The 16,221-nt window shown below is 42.8% G+C and overlaps 1 protein-coding gene across 2 annotated transcripts in view; it reads left to right on the top strand.

The window, feature by feature from the left end:
• The window catches only part of myo1g (myosin IG), a 58,082-nt gene that overhangs the window by 21,921 nt on the left and 19,940 nt on the right, over nt 1–16,221 (top strand). For both annotated transcript variants that reach the window (XM_037794174.1, XM_037794173.1), the window contains 8 exons: nt 3,860–3,934; nt 4,083–4,215; nt 7,030–7,196; nt 8,396–8,603; nt 9,221–9,444; nt 10,859–11,003; nt 13,682–13,786; nt 14,507–14,620. In XM_037794174.1, coding sequence (XP_037650102.1) covers nt 3,860–3,934; nt 4,083–4,215; nt 7,030–7,196; nt 8,396–8,603; nt 9,221–9,444; nt 10,859–11,003; nt 13,682–13,786; nt 14,507–14,620 — 1,171 coding nt within the window. The remainder of the gene's footprint in view (nt 1–3,859; nt 3,935–4,082; nt 4,216–7,029; nt 7,197–8,395; nt 8,604–9,220; nt 9,445–10,858; nt 11,004–13,681; nt 13,787–14,506; nt 14,621–16,221) is intronic.

Here is a 16,221-nt window from a genome sequence, read left to right as displayed (position 1 = left end):
GGTCTTTGACTCGGGGAAATCCAGGCTAACACGATGTCGAACACACAACGAAACACAGAGCAATTTCATCCATCTCTGAAGCTCAAGACAGCTCTCACAGACAATTACTGCGCTGTGCTTTTCCTCCCTAACCGCCCTCCCCTTGTCAACGTTCAGCAGCATTCAGGTCCGTTACTTTACACACAAAGTACTCGATGATGTAGAACAATGACCAGCATGAGAGCAAGAGGGTTATGCTGTTATATGTTATGCCATTACAGTATTATTACTGATGCATTAATGAATGTGTAAGCAGCATTTTATTATAACGGATCTAAACACTCTACAGGACTGACAGTTTCTGTTCAGAGGAAGCGTTAAACAGTCAACATGAAGCGTTACGGTGCATTTCCACCAGATCCGGTGACGGTGGGCATCTCAATGTTTTCATTCATTTCCTACGGAAAGCAGGAAAAGCAGTCGCCCAGTGCATGGTGGGAATTGAAAAATCTCTACTTTATGCAACAGAGCCCATCCAGAGCGACGCATCCGGCTCACGAAACATGGACCAAGCTGTCAAACTAGATGATCTAGCTTTAAAAACGAAACGAGATTCAGCGGTGACATAGCCTGTTTCTTGCTTAAAGGTCCCATATTGTAAAAAGTGACATTTCCATGGCTTTTATATTATAAAGCGGGTTTAAGTTCTATATAAATACTGTGAAAGTATTGAAACGCTGAATCCACAGAGAAATACACACAGCCCTTATTCAGAAACTGAGCTTTTGAAACAAGCCGTCAGGAATTCTGTCCATTTGTGATGTCACAAATATACAATATTTAGACCATTTCAAAGTTTTAAACGTAAACATTCTAAATGTGTCCCAGTTTATTTCCTGTTGCAGTGTAATGTAACAGGAAGCAAACATGGACCAAAGCTGTTGCCTAGCAACGCAATTCCGTTGCAATTCCATTGAAATGCACTAAAACGGAGCGTTTCAGACAGAGGGTGAATACAGGTATATTCAAGCAGACAGTATGAGGAAAATAAAGTGTTTTTTAAACATTAAAGTATGTAAACATGTTGTAGTAGAAACACAAAATACAAGCATGAAGCTGAAAATGAGCACAATATGGGACCTTTAAGTTAAGTTGCAGATTAATTTTCCGATGATCAACTAGTCAATTATGCTCTTCATGTGTTGTAAAATCTGTAAAAGTACTTTAACTTTGATTTAGTGATGAATATTTAATGTTTTACAAAATCAAGACGGGCTGGATAAAGAGCATGCGTGACAGACCTGCAGTGGTGATGACAGATGGCTGTCCCTGTCACTGTGCGTCCCCATCAACCCTGCCTCACGTCGGGGTCGCTCCAGCTGAGCTGTCACCCCTCGTATATCGCTTCCTGGTGGCGTTGGCCCCCCCATCATCCCCTGTCCCATCCCACCACATCTGAGTCTACTCTGGCTAAATATACCCTCGTCCTCGCCCCTCCACTCTCACCACACCACCACTATCACAAGCTTTGACCTACTTCCCTCCCTCCTCCTCCTTCTCTTCCTCTTTTTTTCCCTCCTCCCTCTGTACTGCAACCCTCACCTGACTCTCTTTGCCATCCACATTTTAATTCCCTGCAGTATTTCAGCCTGCACATGCAGCACTTTGAGCAGCCATAAGATATATCATATTCCCTTACTGCACAACTTCATAATGCAAGAAAATCTCACATCTTTGTCGCGTTGGCTCTCTCAGTGTGAGCTCCCTTTCACCTCGTACAGCCCAGCCCTCTCCTTGCACCAGCCTTGACCTTCATACTTTTGATATACTTCCCTCTAAATCAACTTCACATCTCTGGGGAGCCGCTGCCTTTATCTCTGCATGTCCTCTCCTGTCCGTCCTCCCAGCACTGTCCTGTCCTGTCCTTGTAAATGAGCGTTGTGGCTTGTTATTGTGTTGTTCTGACTGCTCTCTCTTTTCCTTTCACACTCTCCGTCTCTCTCCGGTGAGCTTCCCGGGATTTGGTCAGGTGGTTTCGGGGGGCCTGTGAGCCAAGGGGACACATCTGTCATAGCTAGCCTCCGCTTCTTTGCCTCCAGATGTGACAGCCAAGGACACACTCACAGACAGGGCCATACAGACGACATGTGACATGCTGTGTGTCTGTGGTTTGGTGTGTGTGTTTGTTTGTTAGAGAGGGAGTGATGCAGAGAGAATATGTAGAAGAAATGTGTGTGTGCAAGAGAGCGTGAGCTACTGCAGTGGTGAAAGTACATCAAGTGCTGCACTTCAGTACAGTTCTGAGGTACTTGTACTATATTTGAGTGTTTCCATTTATGTTACTTAATACTTCTGAACTACATTTCAGAGGAAAATACTGTACTTTTTACTCCACTGCATTTATCTGACAGCTATAGGTACTTTATGGATTAAGATTTTACATAAAAACGTATGATAAAATTAACGTAATTTAATTGCATTAACGCAATTTAGGATTTTTATATCATAGCGGGCTCAGTTTTAAAGCTAGGGTGAAGATACAATGTCATACTAGCTTGGAGGAGGCTAAGGCGGCTAATTAACGCTCAAAACTTAACGCTAAATTTTTGGCGAGGAAAAACTGGCATGGCCATTTTCAAAGGGGTCCCTTGACCTCTGACCTCCAGATATGTGAATGAAAATGGGTTCTATGGGTACCCACGAGTCTCCCCTTTACAGACATGCCCACTTTATGATGATCACATGCAGTTTGAGGCAAGTCATAGTCAAGTCAGCACGCTGACACACTGACAGCTGTTGTTGTCTGTTGGGCTGCAGTTTGTCATGTCATGATTTGAGCGTATTTTTTATGCTAAATGCAGTACCTGTGAGGGTTTCTGGACAATATCTGTCATTGTTTTGTGTTGTTAATTGATTCCTCATAATAAATATATACATACATTTGCATAAAGCAGCATATTTGTCCACTCCCATGTTGATAAGAGTGTTAAACACTTGACAAATCTCCCTTTAAGGTACATTTTGAACAGATAAAAATTTGATTAATTTGCAATTAATCACGATTAAATATTTAATCAATTGACAGCACTAAAAATTTGTTGAACATACTTTGGTTTTTTACTTCTTTCTTATTCCAAATACTCATCTTATGGCACACCAAATGTATCTTCACTCTGGTGGGAACCACTGGATTAAACTACCTAACTATATACAGTAAAAAATATAGAAATATGAAATTATACATTACGCACATTGGCCATTTTTCTGTGGAACAAGTACTTTGTTTTTGTGCATTTGAAGTAGCTGATAATACTTCAGTGGGATTTTGAATGCAGGATGCATTTTGTAAGTAAATCCTCCCCACTGTGTGAGTCATTGTTACCTTGTGAGCGAGAAAGGAGAGTTTTATTTGAGGCAACGCTTACTACAGCAGGCTCGTACCCCGGGGCTGGACGGCTTATGTAACTGTGCCTTACAGTGCGCCCGTGACCTCCCGCTGACGCCTCACCAAAACCAACTGAGCTGTTTGAAAAACGGCAGACAGATTAGTTTGTAGACAATTTTCTTTTTCTTCTTCTTCTCCAAAACGTGAGCCGTAGGGGGGAATTTGACCATGTTCCTAATTTGTAAATCGTCTAAGCGGCATGACTGTTGTTCTAATCCTCCAGCCGGAGGACTGTGAATCATTTGGAGCAGAGAGTGGAGTCCGTTAACGGGTAGTGATAGTGACCCTTTTAGTGACAGACAGAAGCTTACTGTTTAAACTGTGTTCATGTCTGTCCGACTTCCTTGTAATTTGTGCTCTTCAGTGGGGCATCCCTCCTTTTGAGCTGCTTTGTTTTATAATCACTGTCCCTTTCTCCCTCTACATCTATCACAGATATTCTGTCGAGGGCTTTTTGGACAAAAACAAGGACCTGCTCTTCCAAGATTTCAAGCGTCTCATGTACAACAGGTGCCAAACATCATGATGCTCTTGACAGTTCAGTAACTGGGTCACGTCTATGTAATGAGTGTCTTGCACATCACTCCTCTGCTAACCCAGTTAATGATCCTCCTGTTTGCCCCCTTTTCTTGCTCCCCTTTCTTTTTCTCTCTCGTAGTGCCGACCCAGTCCTGAAGGAGATGTGGCCAGATGGCCAGCTGAGCATCACAGAGGTCACCAAGCGACCTCTGACCGCGGCCACCCTCTTCAAGAACTCCATTGTGGCCTTGGTGGATAAACTGGGCTGCAAGGTCAGTGGTTTCAGCTTAAGAGTGACTTCTTCCCTTCCCTTTAACGCCTGAGGGGGAATCTGTGGTTGGTGTTTGCAGTTTTTAGACTGATTAAATACATCTGACAAATATAAAGTAAAGCCATGCAGCTCTGTAAAGGAAGAGAGCAACAACTACTGTATGGATGCTCTGAAGATTTAAAGTTTCAGGCTGGACCGAAAACTGTGTGGCCGATAGAAAGAACATAATAAATAGATAACAACATGTATTCTTTCTGCTTTTATGTGAATTTAAATGACTTTATTTAAGAAAAAAACAACTTTGTTTTGATTATTTACAGTCTATAGTTCACAGGAAGTAAATGTATCTCTGTTTCGATAGGCGTCTGCTAAGCTGGTTAGCTTTTCAGGAGTTTTTTTTTCTTCTATCATCTCATGCATCATTTAGTTATGTGGAATAAGAGCTATCTAACACTTGCTATAGCTGTCTTGCATTGAGTTGGCTACACAGACAGTCACTGTGATTTGACCTGGTTTTAGCTCTGTTTTGTAGTTACTGAAAGTTTTGTTGTTTGCACAAAAATTATAAATTTCTATGGCATAATCATTTTTTAAATGGTTAAAACTAGAGCTGTCCATAAAATATTTAATCACGATTAATTGCCAATTAATCAAAACAAATTTTATCTGTTCAAAATGTACCTTAAAGGGAGATTTGTCAAGTATTTAATACTCTTATCAACATGGGCAAATATGCTGCTTTATGGAAATGTATGTATATATTTATTATTGGAAATCAATTAACAACACAAAACAATGACAGATATTGTCCAGAAACCCTCACAGGTACTGCATTTAGCATAAAAACATATGCTCGAATCATAACATGGCAAACTGCAGCCCAACAGGCAACAACAGCTGTCAGTGTGTCAGTGTGCTGACTTGACTATGACTTGCCCCAAACTGAATGTGATTATCATAAAGTGGGCATGTCTGTAAAGGGGAGACTCGTGGGCACCCATAGAACCAATTTACATTCACATATCTGGAGGTCAGAGGTCAAGGGACCCCTTTGAAAATGGCCATGACAGTTTTTCCGAGCCAAAATTTCAAAGTTCAGAGCGTTATTTAGCCTCTTCCAGTATCTTCACTCTAGCTTTAAAGCTTAGCCCACTACAACCTCCGAAAGATTGATTGCGTTAAAGAAGTTAGTGGCGTTAAAGCAAATTTGCATTAAGCTGTTATTATGGCGTTAACTTTGACAGCCCTAGTTAAAACTGATGCCAAAAAGTCAGTCACTTTTGACCAGATATGTAGTTACTGTGTTTTGGGTTTGTAGGGCAGAATTGGTGTCAAATCAAAACCACTGGAGGTTCGATTTTGTGATCATATTTTCATGTTGGAGTTGCAGTCCAATGTAGATCTCCTCCCCAGTTTACGCTGCTGTCATCATCAGGAAGATGCTGTGAACCAGTTTGCCTGCTCTGGTTCCTGTAAAGCCTCAATGAGTCACGGGCTATTCTGAGGCTGCCAATGTGTCTCTGCGATGTCTCTTTTGGGAGGACGGCTCGTCACCATGCATGACAAAATATGAGCAGAGAGGCAGTACACAGCCGTCCAGCAGGAACATGTATACATAGCAATGTGCTGTTTTTGGTGTCGGAGAGAGAGAGAGAGAGAGAGTAACAGTTTTTGTAGGTCGCTTGTTCTCCACCTGTCTGGCTGCATGTGGAGTTGATAGGGTGGTGAGGGGGAGGTGGCGCTGGACCATAAAATGTGCTGCTCACCTCTCCTGGCCTCATCTCACTGACTGAAGTCTGACATTTCCTGCTGTTATTTTGGGACGGCCCGCTGTCAGGCTGTTGTAGCATCTCGTCTCGGTGTGTCTGAGGTAGAATGAAAGGAAACTCCCCTGGCAACCTTCAGGTCACGTTGAAAGAGCGGATGTTTTCTTCAACTGCCGAACAGAAGCACCTGTGCCCAGACTGCCCACCTCATCTGCCCCCAACCTCCATTAACAGACTCTTTTCTTAAATCTCTGCTGAACTGAATTGAAACTGGTTTGGGGCACACATGCACATGCATCATTGATATGATGGATGACAGTGTTGGGGGAGCAGAAAGTGTTCACTTTGTTCCACCTTGTTCATCTTTCATGGACAGAGAGTGAGAGACGGTGAAAACACAGCACTCTGTGTTCTGTGACAGGATAACGTGTCCCTCAGAGATCCCTGTCAAGGTGCAGGCGTCCGTCCAGACATTACTCCACACCGGAGCCTTTATCGTCTTTAGAGTTGTAATGTGCAGTTAAATGTGCTGTTAATAAGTCGATGTGCTGGATGTGTTATGAGGCTCAGCTGCTCGCTGTAGCGTCTGTTGAGATATTCTGCTTAGGGTCAGTGAACTCAGTTTGCCAGTGTCGCAGCTTCGCTGTAGTGTAGTGTAGTTTATTTACTCGCACAGTGATGAACACAGCAGTGATGAAAACTATGATAAAAACATGCAAAAATCAGAGACAAATACAAGTTTTTGCAGGTGATAAAACAAGAGTGTTATGAAATAATATTGCCTCAATCATACAAACAAAGTGCTGGAACAACGTGGACACTGTGTCATGCTATGGCTGTACTTTTATTGTGCTTCATTGCATCCTTACTTTAACCTCCTTCAGTATTATTGTGTATCTTTCTGTATATTGATGCACAAGCCAGTTACAGTAATGATGATGTGATCATTGATAACTGCTGGGAAATAAATAAAAGCAGGCATTTGGTGTCCTCTGTAGTTGAAAGATGATCTCTCTACTCGCTTCTCAGAGGATGACTTTGTCTTTCAGGAGCCCTACTATGTGCGCTGCATAAAGCCCAACGAGATGAAGTCCCCGGTCTTGTTTGACGACGCTCGCTGCCAGCACCAGGTGGCTTACCTCGGCCTGATGGAGAACGTGATGGTGCGCAGAGCGGGCTTCGCCTACAGGCAGCATTACGCTCGCGTCCTGCAGCGGTAAGAGAGCATGATGATGATCTATGAAGCAAGACTTCTGCAGTGTCCTCCTTTGCTAAACTCCTCTGTGAGGAAGTTGAGAGAAAAGTCCTGTCATTTTGTGTTACTTCAGCAGCTCAGTGTGACACCAGTGATGTAACATGTACCAGACTATCTAGTACTCATTGCTATTACGATGACATTTAACTTAAAACTACAAACATAAAAGTTAACAGCAGAGAACAATGATGCATGCGATCGTTTTCATTAAACTCTAAAAGGCGAGAGTTACCCTGGCTCTTAGTCACTTTTATGGATCAAGATCCAAAAACACGATATGCGATACTTCCCATAATGCAACTTGAAAGCTTCTTTTGTTAGAGCTTCCCTGCCTGTTAAAGCAGCAGCGGGTAGAATTGGAGCGAATATGATTTGAAAAAGTTATTTTTATTAAATGGTCCCTATATCCTGACAGTAGTGCATGAGACAGGTGATCTGAAAAAAATCATGTTCCTCTGTGTCCTCCGGTGCTTCTAACGGCATCTGCAAGATTTCACAGACCGGAGGAAAACAACAAATCAGAGCCGAGCTGGAACCTTGCCGTCTCTGAGCAGCTGTCAATCACTTGCAAACTCCGATCAAACGGTCAAACCAGGCAGCACTGATCAAATATTAATCAATATTCTGTTACTGCAATGCCATTTTCTTGCATAAAATGTTTTCAGAAACATCTTGTAGTGTACTGTTTAGCTGTAAAATGAGAAAGTTAGTGACCCGGCCACAATGTTGAGATCACTTTAACAGCTAAACGGTACACCGCAAGATGTTTCTGGAAACATTTTATGCAAGAAAATGGCATTACAGTAACAGAATATTGATTCATATTTGATCAGCTCTGTCTAGTTTGACCGTTTGATCGGAGTTCGCGAGTGATTGACAGCTGCCTCCGTTGAATGAACAGCCAATAGGAACGCTCTCTCTCTGAAATGACCTGTGATTGGTCAAAGTCTCCCTTCACGGGCGAGATTATTTAGAGCCTGAAAACAGAGCCATGAGGAGGTGCAGAAGTCTAGTTTTCTCTCAGAACACTTGAATTACAATATGCTGAAAGGTTATTATGGATTTTTTGCCATTTCAAAAGCCACTCAGTCACAGTAACAATTGTTCCACTTTTGTATATACTGAACAGCACTCTTGTCGTCATACGTGAATGTCTACAGGTATAAAATGACGTGTGAGTACACCTGGCCGAACCACATGATGGCCTCGGACAGAGAGGCCGTGGAGGCCATCGTCACCCAGCACGGCTTCCAGGACGACGTGGCGTACGGACACACCAAGCTGTTTGTCCGAACGCCGCGGTCTCTCTACACTCTGGAGCAGGAGCGAGCCGCCCTCATCCCCATCCTGGTGCTTTTCCTGCAGAAGGTCAGCCACATTAGTATCAGCATCACTGTATTAATTGCTATCAGTGTGGTCATCATCATCGTCGCTTTTTGGTATTCATCCACAGCCTCAACACAATTTGAGATATCAGATCTCTGCGGCTGTGTTTAAAGTCGTGCATGTACTTTGATGAGGATGTATTGATCTGACATTCCTATTAATCGACACAGAGACCTAATTTAATGTCACCGGCAGCTCCGATCTCAGTTAATCACCCACAACGTTATCTTCTCCAGTTTCAAACGCAGGCCTCTGGGTTTCAAAGTGGAGATTTCCGTTTGCGTCAGCCTCATGAATACGTGGCTCCTGGTTATGTTTGACTGAAATTCATCTGCCAGCTTGAATCCTAATTTCCTGTAACAATAATTGGGATAATTAATGAGATCCAGAGCACAGTTACATTACAGTCAATTACTTCACTTGCTCAAAGAAACACCATTCTGCTTTCTCTTTCCCCTGACCTACTTTGATGACTATTCGGAGAAGTCTGGTTCTTTAACTGGAGCACCGGTTCGTCTTCAGCTCAGTGGGACTCTCTCGTTCCTCCTCTCTCTCTCTTTTGCTTTCTGTCTTTTAACACGTCCCTCTTTTTTCTAAAGGTGTGGCGTGGGGCTTTGGCTCGTGCGAGGTGCCAGCGAATGAGGGCCATCTACACCATCATGGGCTGCTATAAGCGCTACAAGGTGAAAGCCCACTTCTGGGAGGTGGAGAGGAGGTTCGCTAATGTGCGAAACATGGGCGACTACGGAAAGAGCGTGGAGTGGCCGACCCCGCCTGCAGCTCTGTCCCAGTTTCACAACAACACAGTCATGCTGCATCGCAGGTCAGATCCCACTAAATGAAACTCATACACCATAAAAACAAAATGTTTCTGTACAATATTTAGTCTTTAACCATATTTTACTTTGACGAAACTGTCAGCAAAGTGAGATAAATTCACTTTTAACAAAGGTAAGCATAAATGCGTTTTGAATAAGGAAATAAAATGAGATGCTTTAAAGGAATAGTTTTACATTTTGTGCGGTAAATATGAAACTAGAGTCAGCAGTCGGTTAGTTTAGCTTAGCATAAAGACTGCAAACTGTGGGAAACAGCTCGCGGAAATAGTTCACATAAGGGCATATAATAGCACATAATGGCCCACAAAAAGCACAAGGAACTGTTTTTACAATTTGGTTTTTGTACAAATCAAATGAACAAGATATAAACTGTTAATTAGTAAACTTTAAGGGTGCTGGTCGGCAGATTAAGTTACATTTGGACAGAGCTAGGCCAGCTGTTTCTAGTCATCCTTCCACTCCCGGCTGTAGCTTCATATTGAACACACAGACGTAGGGCTGTGTATTGGCAAGAATCTGGCGATACGATACGTATCATGATACAGAGGTAACGATTCAATACAGTGAGATATATTGCGATACTATAAGCAAGGCGATATATTGAGATTTTGACTGTCATAGACATCATATGTATAAAACCTGAGTAATAAAAACGTCACTATGTGAAATGGCTACTTTTGGGACTAACATCATCGCACATTAATACAATTGGACTCATAGGATCAACATGAATCTCAGCTTTACTGTGATACCCAATTTATGCAATTCCAAGACAGTTTAGGGACCCCAGTATGCAGAAATATTCAAATACACCTTTTTAGAATAGGTGAAAATAACACAATTGTACTGAATTTTTGCCCCAAACTGCATGTGATTATCATAAAGTGGACATGTCTGTAAAGGGGAGACTCGTGGGTACCCAGAGAACCCATTTTCATTCATATATATTGAGGTCAGAGGTCAAGGGGACCCCTTTGAAAACAGCCATGCCAGTTTTGCCTTGCCAAAATGTAGCCTAACTTTGAAGCGTTATTTTGCCTCTTTCTCAACATGCAAGTATGACGTGCTTGGTACCAGTGGATTCTTTAGATTTTCTTGTTTCGTATGATGCGGTGGGCCGTTAGATTTTTACAAGGTTAATTATAAATTGCAAAACATAATATTGCCATACCCTGGCAGATTTCATTCATTCTCATAAACAGAATAACTTAAATGAGTCTCTGGGTGTGTGAGTTTTGGATCAACAAGGATGTCTTGGCACTGCAGATGAAGTATATTTTTATCCCTCACAGACTAATCTTAAAGCCGTTCCTCCTACTGTATTGTTTTCTGTTAGACCTTTGATGTATTATTCCGCCCACGTGACGCGCTGTCTTGTTCCCGATCTCTTGTTGCCAGGTGGTGGGCGAGGCAGATCGTGAAGAATATCCCCCCGTCTGACATGCAGGAGGTTCGGGCCAAAGTGGCGGCTCTGACTGCTCTGAGCGGAGAGAGGAGAGACTGGGGAGTCGGCAGATCCTGGGAGAGGGACTACCTGTCCAATGTAAGAATCACACATGAACAAAACACAAACAAAGAGGAGTCTCGGTACTTCATGTTCTATTTATGATCTACCACATGTCATGTCAAAGTAGTCCATGACGTCCTTGAGTACTCTTGGTATTTACATGAAACTAATTAAGCATGGAGACTCATCCTTGACCTTAGGAAGACATATCTGTGTTAAAATATGTGAGGTATCAGTTACAGTTTCACCCGCTGGCGAGCAGCCTAATCAATTTAATTTAATTTAATAATGAGGTGAAGCAGCTTTTATTTTGTAACGCATCGAGGGCTTCTTTTGTAATTGTTGTGGCAAAATTGTTTTGCTTTAAAGCGAGGGCAAAAATCCATTGTGAAGTGCGAACACAACATTTATAATAGCTTTTCCTCTAATGTCTAATCAACAGAGGTTTTGTGTTTTCTCCGTGTTTTCTCTTCACTTTCTATTACCGGAAGCATTTTGTCCTCGCCACAAGAGGACCTCATTTACTCTAAACGGCTCACTGTGACACTCCGCACAACAAACTGCTTATTCCTCGTTTGAGAAATAACTGAGAAAATCCATTGGATGTTTTTCACTTGAATTTATCACAGTAAATAAGACTTGAATGACCAGCAGTGTGTTGGATCACAGAAATCATCTGTGGTTGTGAATGTATACGGCGCATGTGACGGCGAGCCTCCCAGCATGACTAAAGGAGGATGGTGCTCGTGAACACAGACCTTCTTTAATGAATCCCACAGTCGGCTCATTTAACAGCTAATCTGAGCTTGTTTGGTGGCCGGAGGCCTGAAAGACGCCTTCAGGGGAGCGAGAGCATGACTGAGTCGCTCCCCTCGTTAGGTTGTCAGACGGCCCGTGACTCGCTGCCCTCCTTCAGGCCTCCAGCTTCACGGGATTGTTGTTAATTCCACAAAGACCTATAGAGAAGTGCATGTAATCCGGTATGCAGTCTGCCTGAATCGTGACTTGTTTGCGGCTGACGTTGCTTTAGGTCAAGTGTCGGAGCACGGAAACGGGGAGAAAGGAAAGTTAGACCAATTAGTGTATGTTACGTATTCTCAGAAACCTTCAACAAGATTCAACAAGTTTCAAATCAAAGTTGTTTTCATGTGAGGACATGAAAATAAGGAATTGCCATCACATGCAACTTATTTCCTGTAGACATTTATATCCATCTACCATTAATTTATTCCCTTCATGTGTGCGGGAAGCTAACAGACAGTCACCCGGCTCGACCTGAGGAAATCTCAGACAATCATGATCTGAACCAACGTGGCCAGAGAACAAGTCTACTGAGCATGCTCTGTGGGCCCGAAGAGCAGCTTTCATAGGAATGAATAGGGATATACAATTCTTCATATTACATTCATGATATGGGGTGTAATTGTTTGAAACGTCTGGTTCCAAAACCATTAAAGGGACTATTTGTAACTTTCAGAAATGCTTTTTAACAGCGACACCTGTGGCCGTGAAGTCAACGAAAGTCAGCGTCGGGCTCGCGCTTGCTCACTCTACATAGACATGAACGAGCATCGCTCAAAACAGTGAGGCGACACACGTCAGCTAAAACCACAATATCACTCTATATTTCACCTGCTTGGCAGTAATGTTAGCTGACCAGACGAAGGTCTCTCCATGAATCAATGCTGGCTTTTCCTGCCTCAGCCTCCAGTGTCTCCCTCTCCGGAGGAAGGAAATGCGGGTCGGTGCCGGGGCTGAGCAGGAAGAGAAACGTTATCACCTCCCAACTGCGCCCGCAGGGAGACACCGGAGTTTTGGTCGGAGACGATAACGTTTCTCACTGCGGAGCCCCGTCACTTCACAAGACACGGGAAACCTCTGTTGGTCTGGAGGAGCTGCAGCAGTTATTTCTGCACAAACGTCCACTGTACATTCACTAGATATTCTCAGAGCTAAACTAACTCTTCTGCAGTGTGGAGTGAGTGCGCGTTCACGTCTAGAGGTGGAGCGAGACAGCGAGAACGCGCGCGTGGCATGTTAGTGACGAGGCTCCGGCCACACGCGAGCGTGCATATGCGAGCGCGCATGTGTCCCGACCTGGTACATTTATACGCTTAAAAAGTTACAAACAGTCCCTTTAACATTATATCATAACAACCTCCAGTCTCCTCTGAAGACTTCCCACAAGATTTTGGAAAATGGCTGCAGTGATTTGACGCCATACAGTCAAAAGAGCATTCATGAGGTCACTGATGGTGGGTTGGAAGGTTGGAAGCAGTAAATGTATTACATATTAAGTATGAATGCATCTTTAAAAAAAATATTTCCAGTGAACATTTCCATTGTAAATCATTAGAACTGGTCCCGTGAAAGTAGAGCCGTTATTGTGTCGACTCCACTCTATAGGAGCGAGACTGTGACACGGCTTGAGATTAGCAGCCCCCGACTGTATTTCTCATCAGGCAGTTTAGCTCCAGTATCAGCCGCCCTGCTTCCTCTCTACCGGCACGTCAAACACCGCGTCTGGTTAACAGCAGCCCGAGGCCACGAGCTTTGATCTGCTGCTTATGGAATTAAAGCGATAAAAAGGGTTTGAAAGAGGCTGAGAGAGGTCACGCAGAGTTTCACGACTAACGACGAGAGACATTCCTGTACCGCCGTAGTGTGGCTGCCTGGTGGCTTCTTGTAATAACACTCTTTCTTTATTTCTGCAGGTGCGAGACTGCCCTCAGACCAGCTCCGGCTTCACCCGCTTTTCCAAGGAGCTGAGGAACAAAGAAGAGTACAGTCAGGTCCTCTTCTCTGGCTTCTGTAGGAAGGTACAGTACAAGCAGGAGAAGAACACGCTGAAATGAAAATGTCTGTTTTGTACAAGGACGTCCTTTTTTCTTTTTGTCGCTTCCTTTTAGCGTCAGGATGTGTTTCTCACTTGCTGTGTTCTCCTTTCCACCCACTCGCACTCTCTTCCCTTTTGTGTCAGCTCGTCTTTCAAGCTTTCAGAAATGAATATAAAGAAACAAGATAAAAAAAAAATAATCAGAGGATTCATCATGAAAGGAATTCACTCCTACAATTTTCTTAACCTTTAAGATATCCTTTATTTTCAAAGTCTGCCTGTTGTGACTCAACTAAACGGAGTCAACTGAGGCCCAGCCTTACGATTAACTCTTATCATCTCCCTGTGGATAATAATGTCCATATTCTCCTTATCAGGGATTATAGAGAGAGGGCTTCCACTAAATTCTGGGAGCAGCTTTAGCCAAAGTACATGTTGAAGATATGCAGGCTTTGATGAAGTGAAATAAAACAGCCTCCAACACTGACTAACCCGCCAGAGCCTTTGTCTTCTTATCTGATTCTTCTTGTTTTGTTTCGTGTCGCTCCACAAGGGAAACCTGTTTTTGAAATGAGAGCAGTGATAACCCAAAAGATCCTACAAGTTGCCAAAAAAAGGGCTCTTAACAGAAAATAGAAAATGTACAAACATGCAGCTTTATCTTGTTCTTCTTCTTCTCTCTTTCCCTCCTCGGCTCTCTCAGGTGAATAGATTCAACAAAAGCACAGACCGAGGCCTGCTCATCACTGACAAGTGCGTCTACAAATTAGAGCCAAAGAAGCAGTACAAGGTTTTGAAGAGGCTTCCCTTAGACGCTGTAAGTACTCACACGGGGGATGCATGCACGCTCTTGCATATTCACACACAGATACACAACCTTAATCTGAAGCTATAGCGCTCCGCAGTCATCCAAATGCTACTAAAAACACTTCAGGAGCACCGGAGGACACAGAGGAACAGGATTCTTTCACAGATTATCCGTCTCATGTACTACTGTCGGGATATAGTGACAGTTTGAGCAAATATAACAGAAAGTTATTTTTATTAACTGCAGCTTTAAGTACAACTCAAACATCAGAGTCATACAAAAGTAAATACAAAAAAAACAACAGAATCACTCTGCGTCTTTTGCTCGTGTGTGAAATTCACAAGCTGCCGTCATCGGTCTAATTAGTTTAATCTTCACGGTTCCTCAGATGCGGCGTAAACGCTGTCAGGAATGCGCAAAAGGAACATTTAGTTCCTGAGTTTAGTTCGTCTGGTTTCATAGCTCCAGGAACTTGACTCCAATTTGTAACGTAGGCTTTCTACTAAGAGTAAGGCTGTCAATCGATTAAAATATTTAATCGCATGATTGTCCATAGTTAATAGTAATTAATCAAATTCATTTTTTTTTATCTGTTCAAAATCTACTCTCTTAAAGGGAGATTTGCTCTTATCAACATGGAAGTGGACAAATATGTTTGCTTTATGCAAATGTATGTATATATTTATTATTGGAAATCAATTAACAACACAAAACAATGACAAATATTGATCCAGAAACCCTCACAGGTACTGCATTTAGCATAAAACAATATGCTCAAATCATAACATGGCAAACTGCAGCCCAACAGGCAACAACAGCTGTCAGTGTGTCAGTGTGCTGACTTGACTATGACTTGCCCCAAACTGCATGTGATTATCATAAAGTGGGCATGTCTGTAAAGGGGAGACTCGTGGGTACCCTTAGAACCCATTTTCATTCACATATCTGGAGGTCAGAGGTCAAGGGACCCCTTTGAAAATGGCCATGACAGTTTTTCCTCGCCAAAATTTAGCGCAAGTTTGGAGCGTTATTTGACCTCCTTGGCAACGAGCTAGTATGACATGGTTGGCATCAATGGATTCCTTTGTTTTTCTCTAGTTTCATATGATACCTGTATTTTCACTCCAGCTTTAAAACTGAAGAAATGAATGGCGTTGAAACTAATTTGCGTTAACGTGTTGTTATTGCGTTAACTTTGACAGCCCTAATTAAGAGCATGTAGTCTCTAACTCCATGGAGTGCCTCTTTAACATAAACTTAACCATAACCCTAAAATAAACAGTTAAATAATAAACCTTAAATTAAACATAATCAAGGGCACTGACACACAAGTAGCAGCTCCACTTTCTCACAGCTACCAGGAATGTGGGTCAGACCTCTCGTACTTTGTCCCAGCTGTCCTTTATTTCTTACTCTGTCCTCTTGATAGTGCAGTTCCTCTATTCACTCCACAAACAAACACACATCTTCCATCATGTTTGACCTGGGTCACTGCCATCCATCAATAAGTGCAAGAACACCGTATCCTTTTGACTCAAAGGGGCTTATGACCTGTTTCGAGTGAGTCAGTGTGTGTTCATGTCAGGTGTCGTGTTTGTTGTGCGAGGCCG

Source organism: Sebastes umbrosus, chromosome 15 (assembly GCF_015220745.1).
Source record: "Sebastes umbrosus isolate fSebUmb1 chromosome 15, fSebUmb1.pri, whole genome shotgun sequence".
In the NCBI taxonomy this organism is placed as follows: domain Eukaryota; kingdom Metazoa; phylum Chordata; class Actinopteri; order Perciformes; family Sebastidae; genus Sebastes; species Sebastes umbrosus.
Note: the sequence above shows the minus strand (reverse complement) of the source record. Positions and strands in the feature narration are given on the sequence as shown.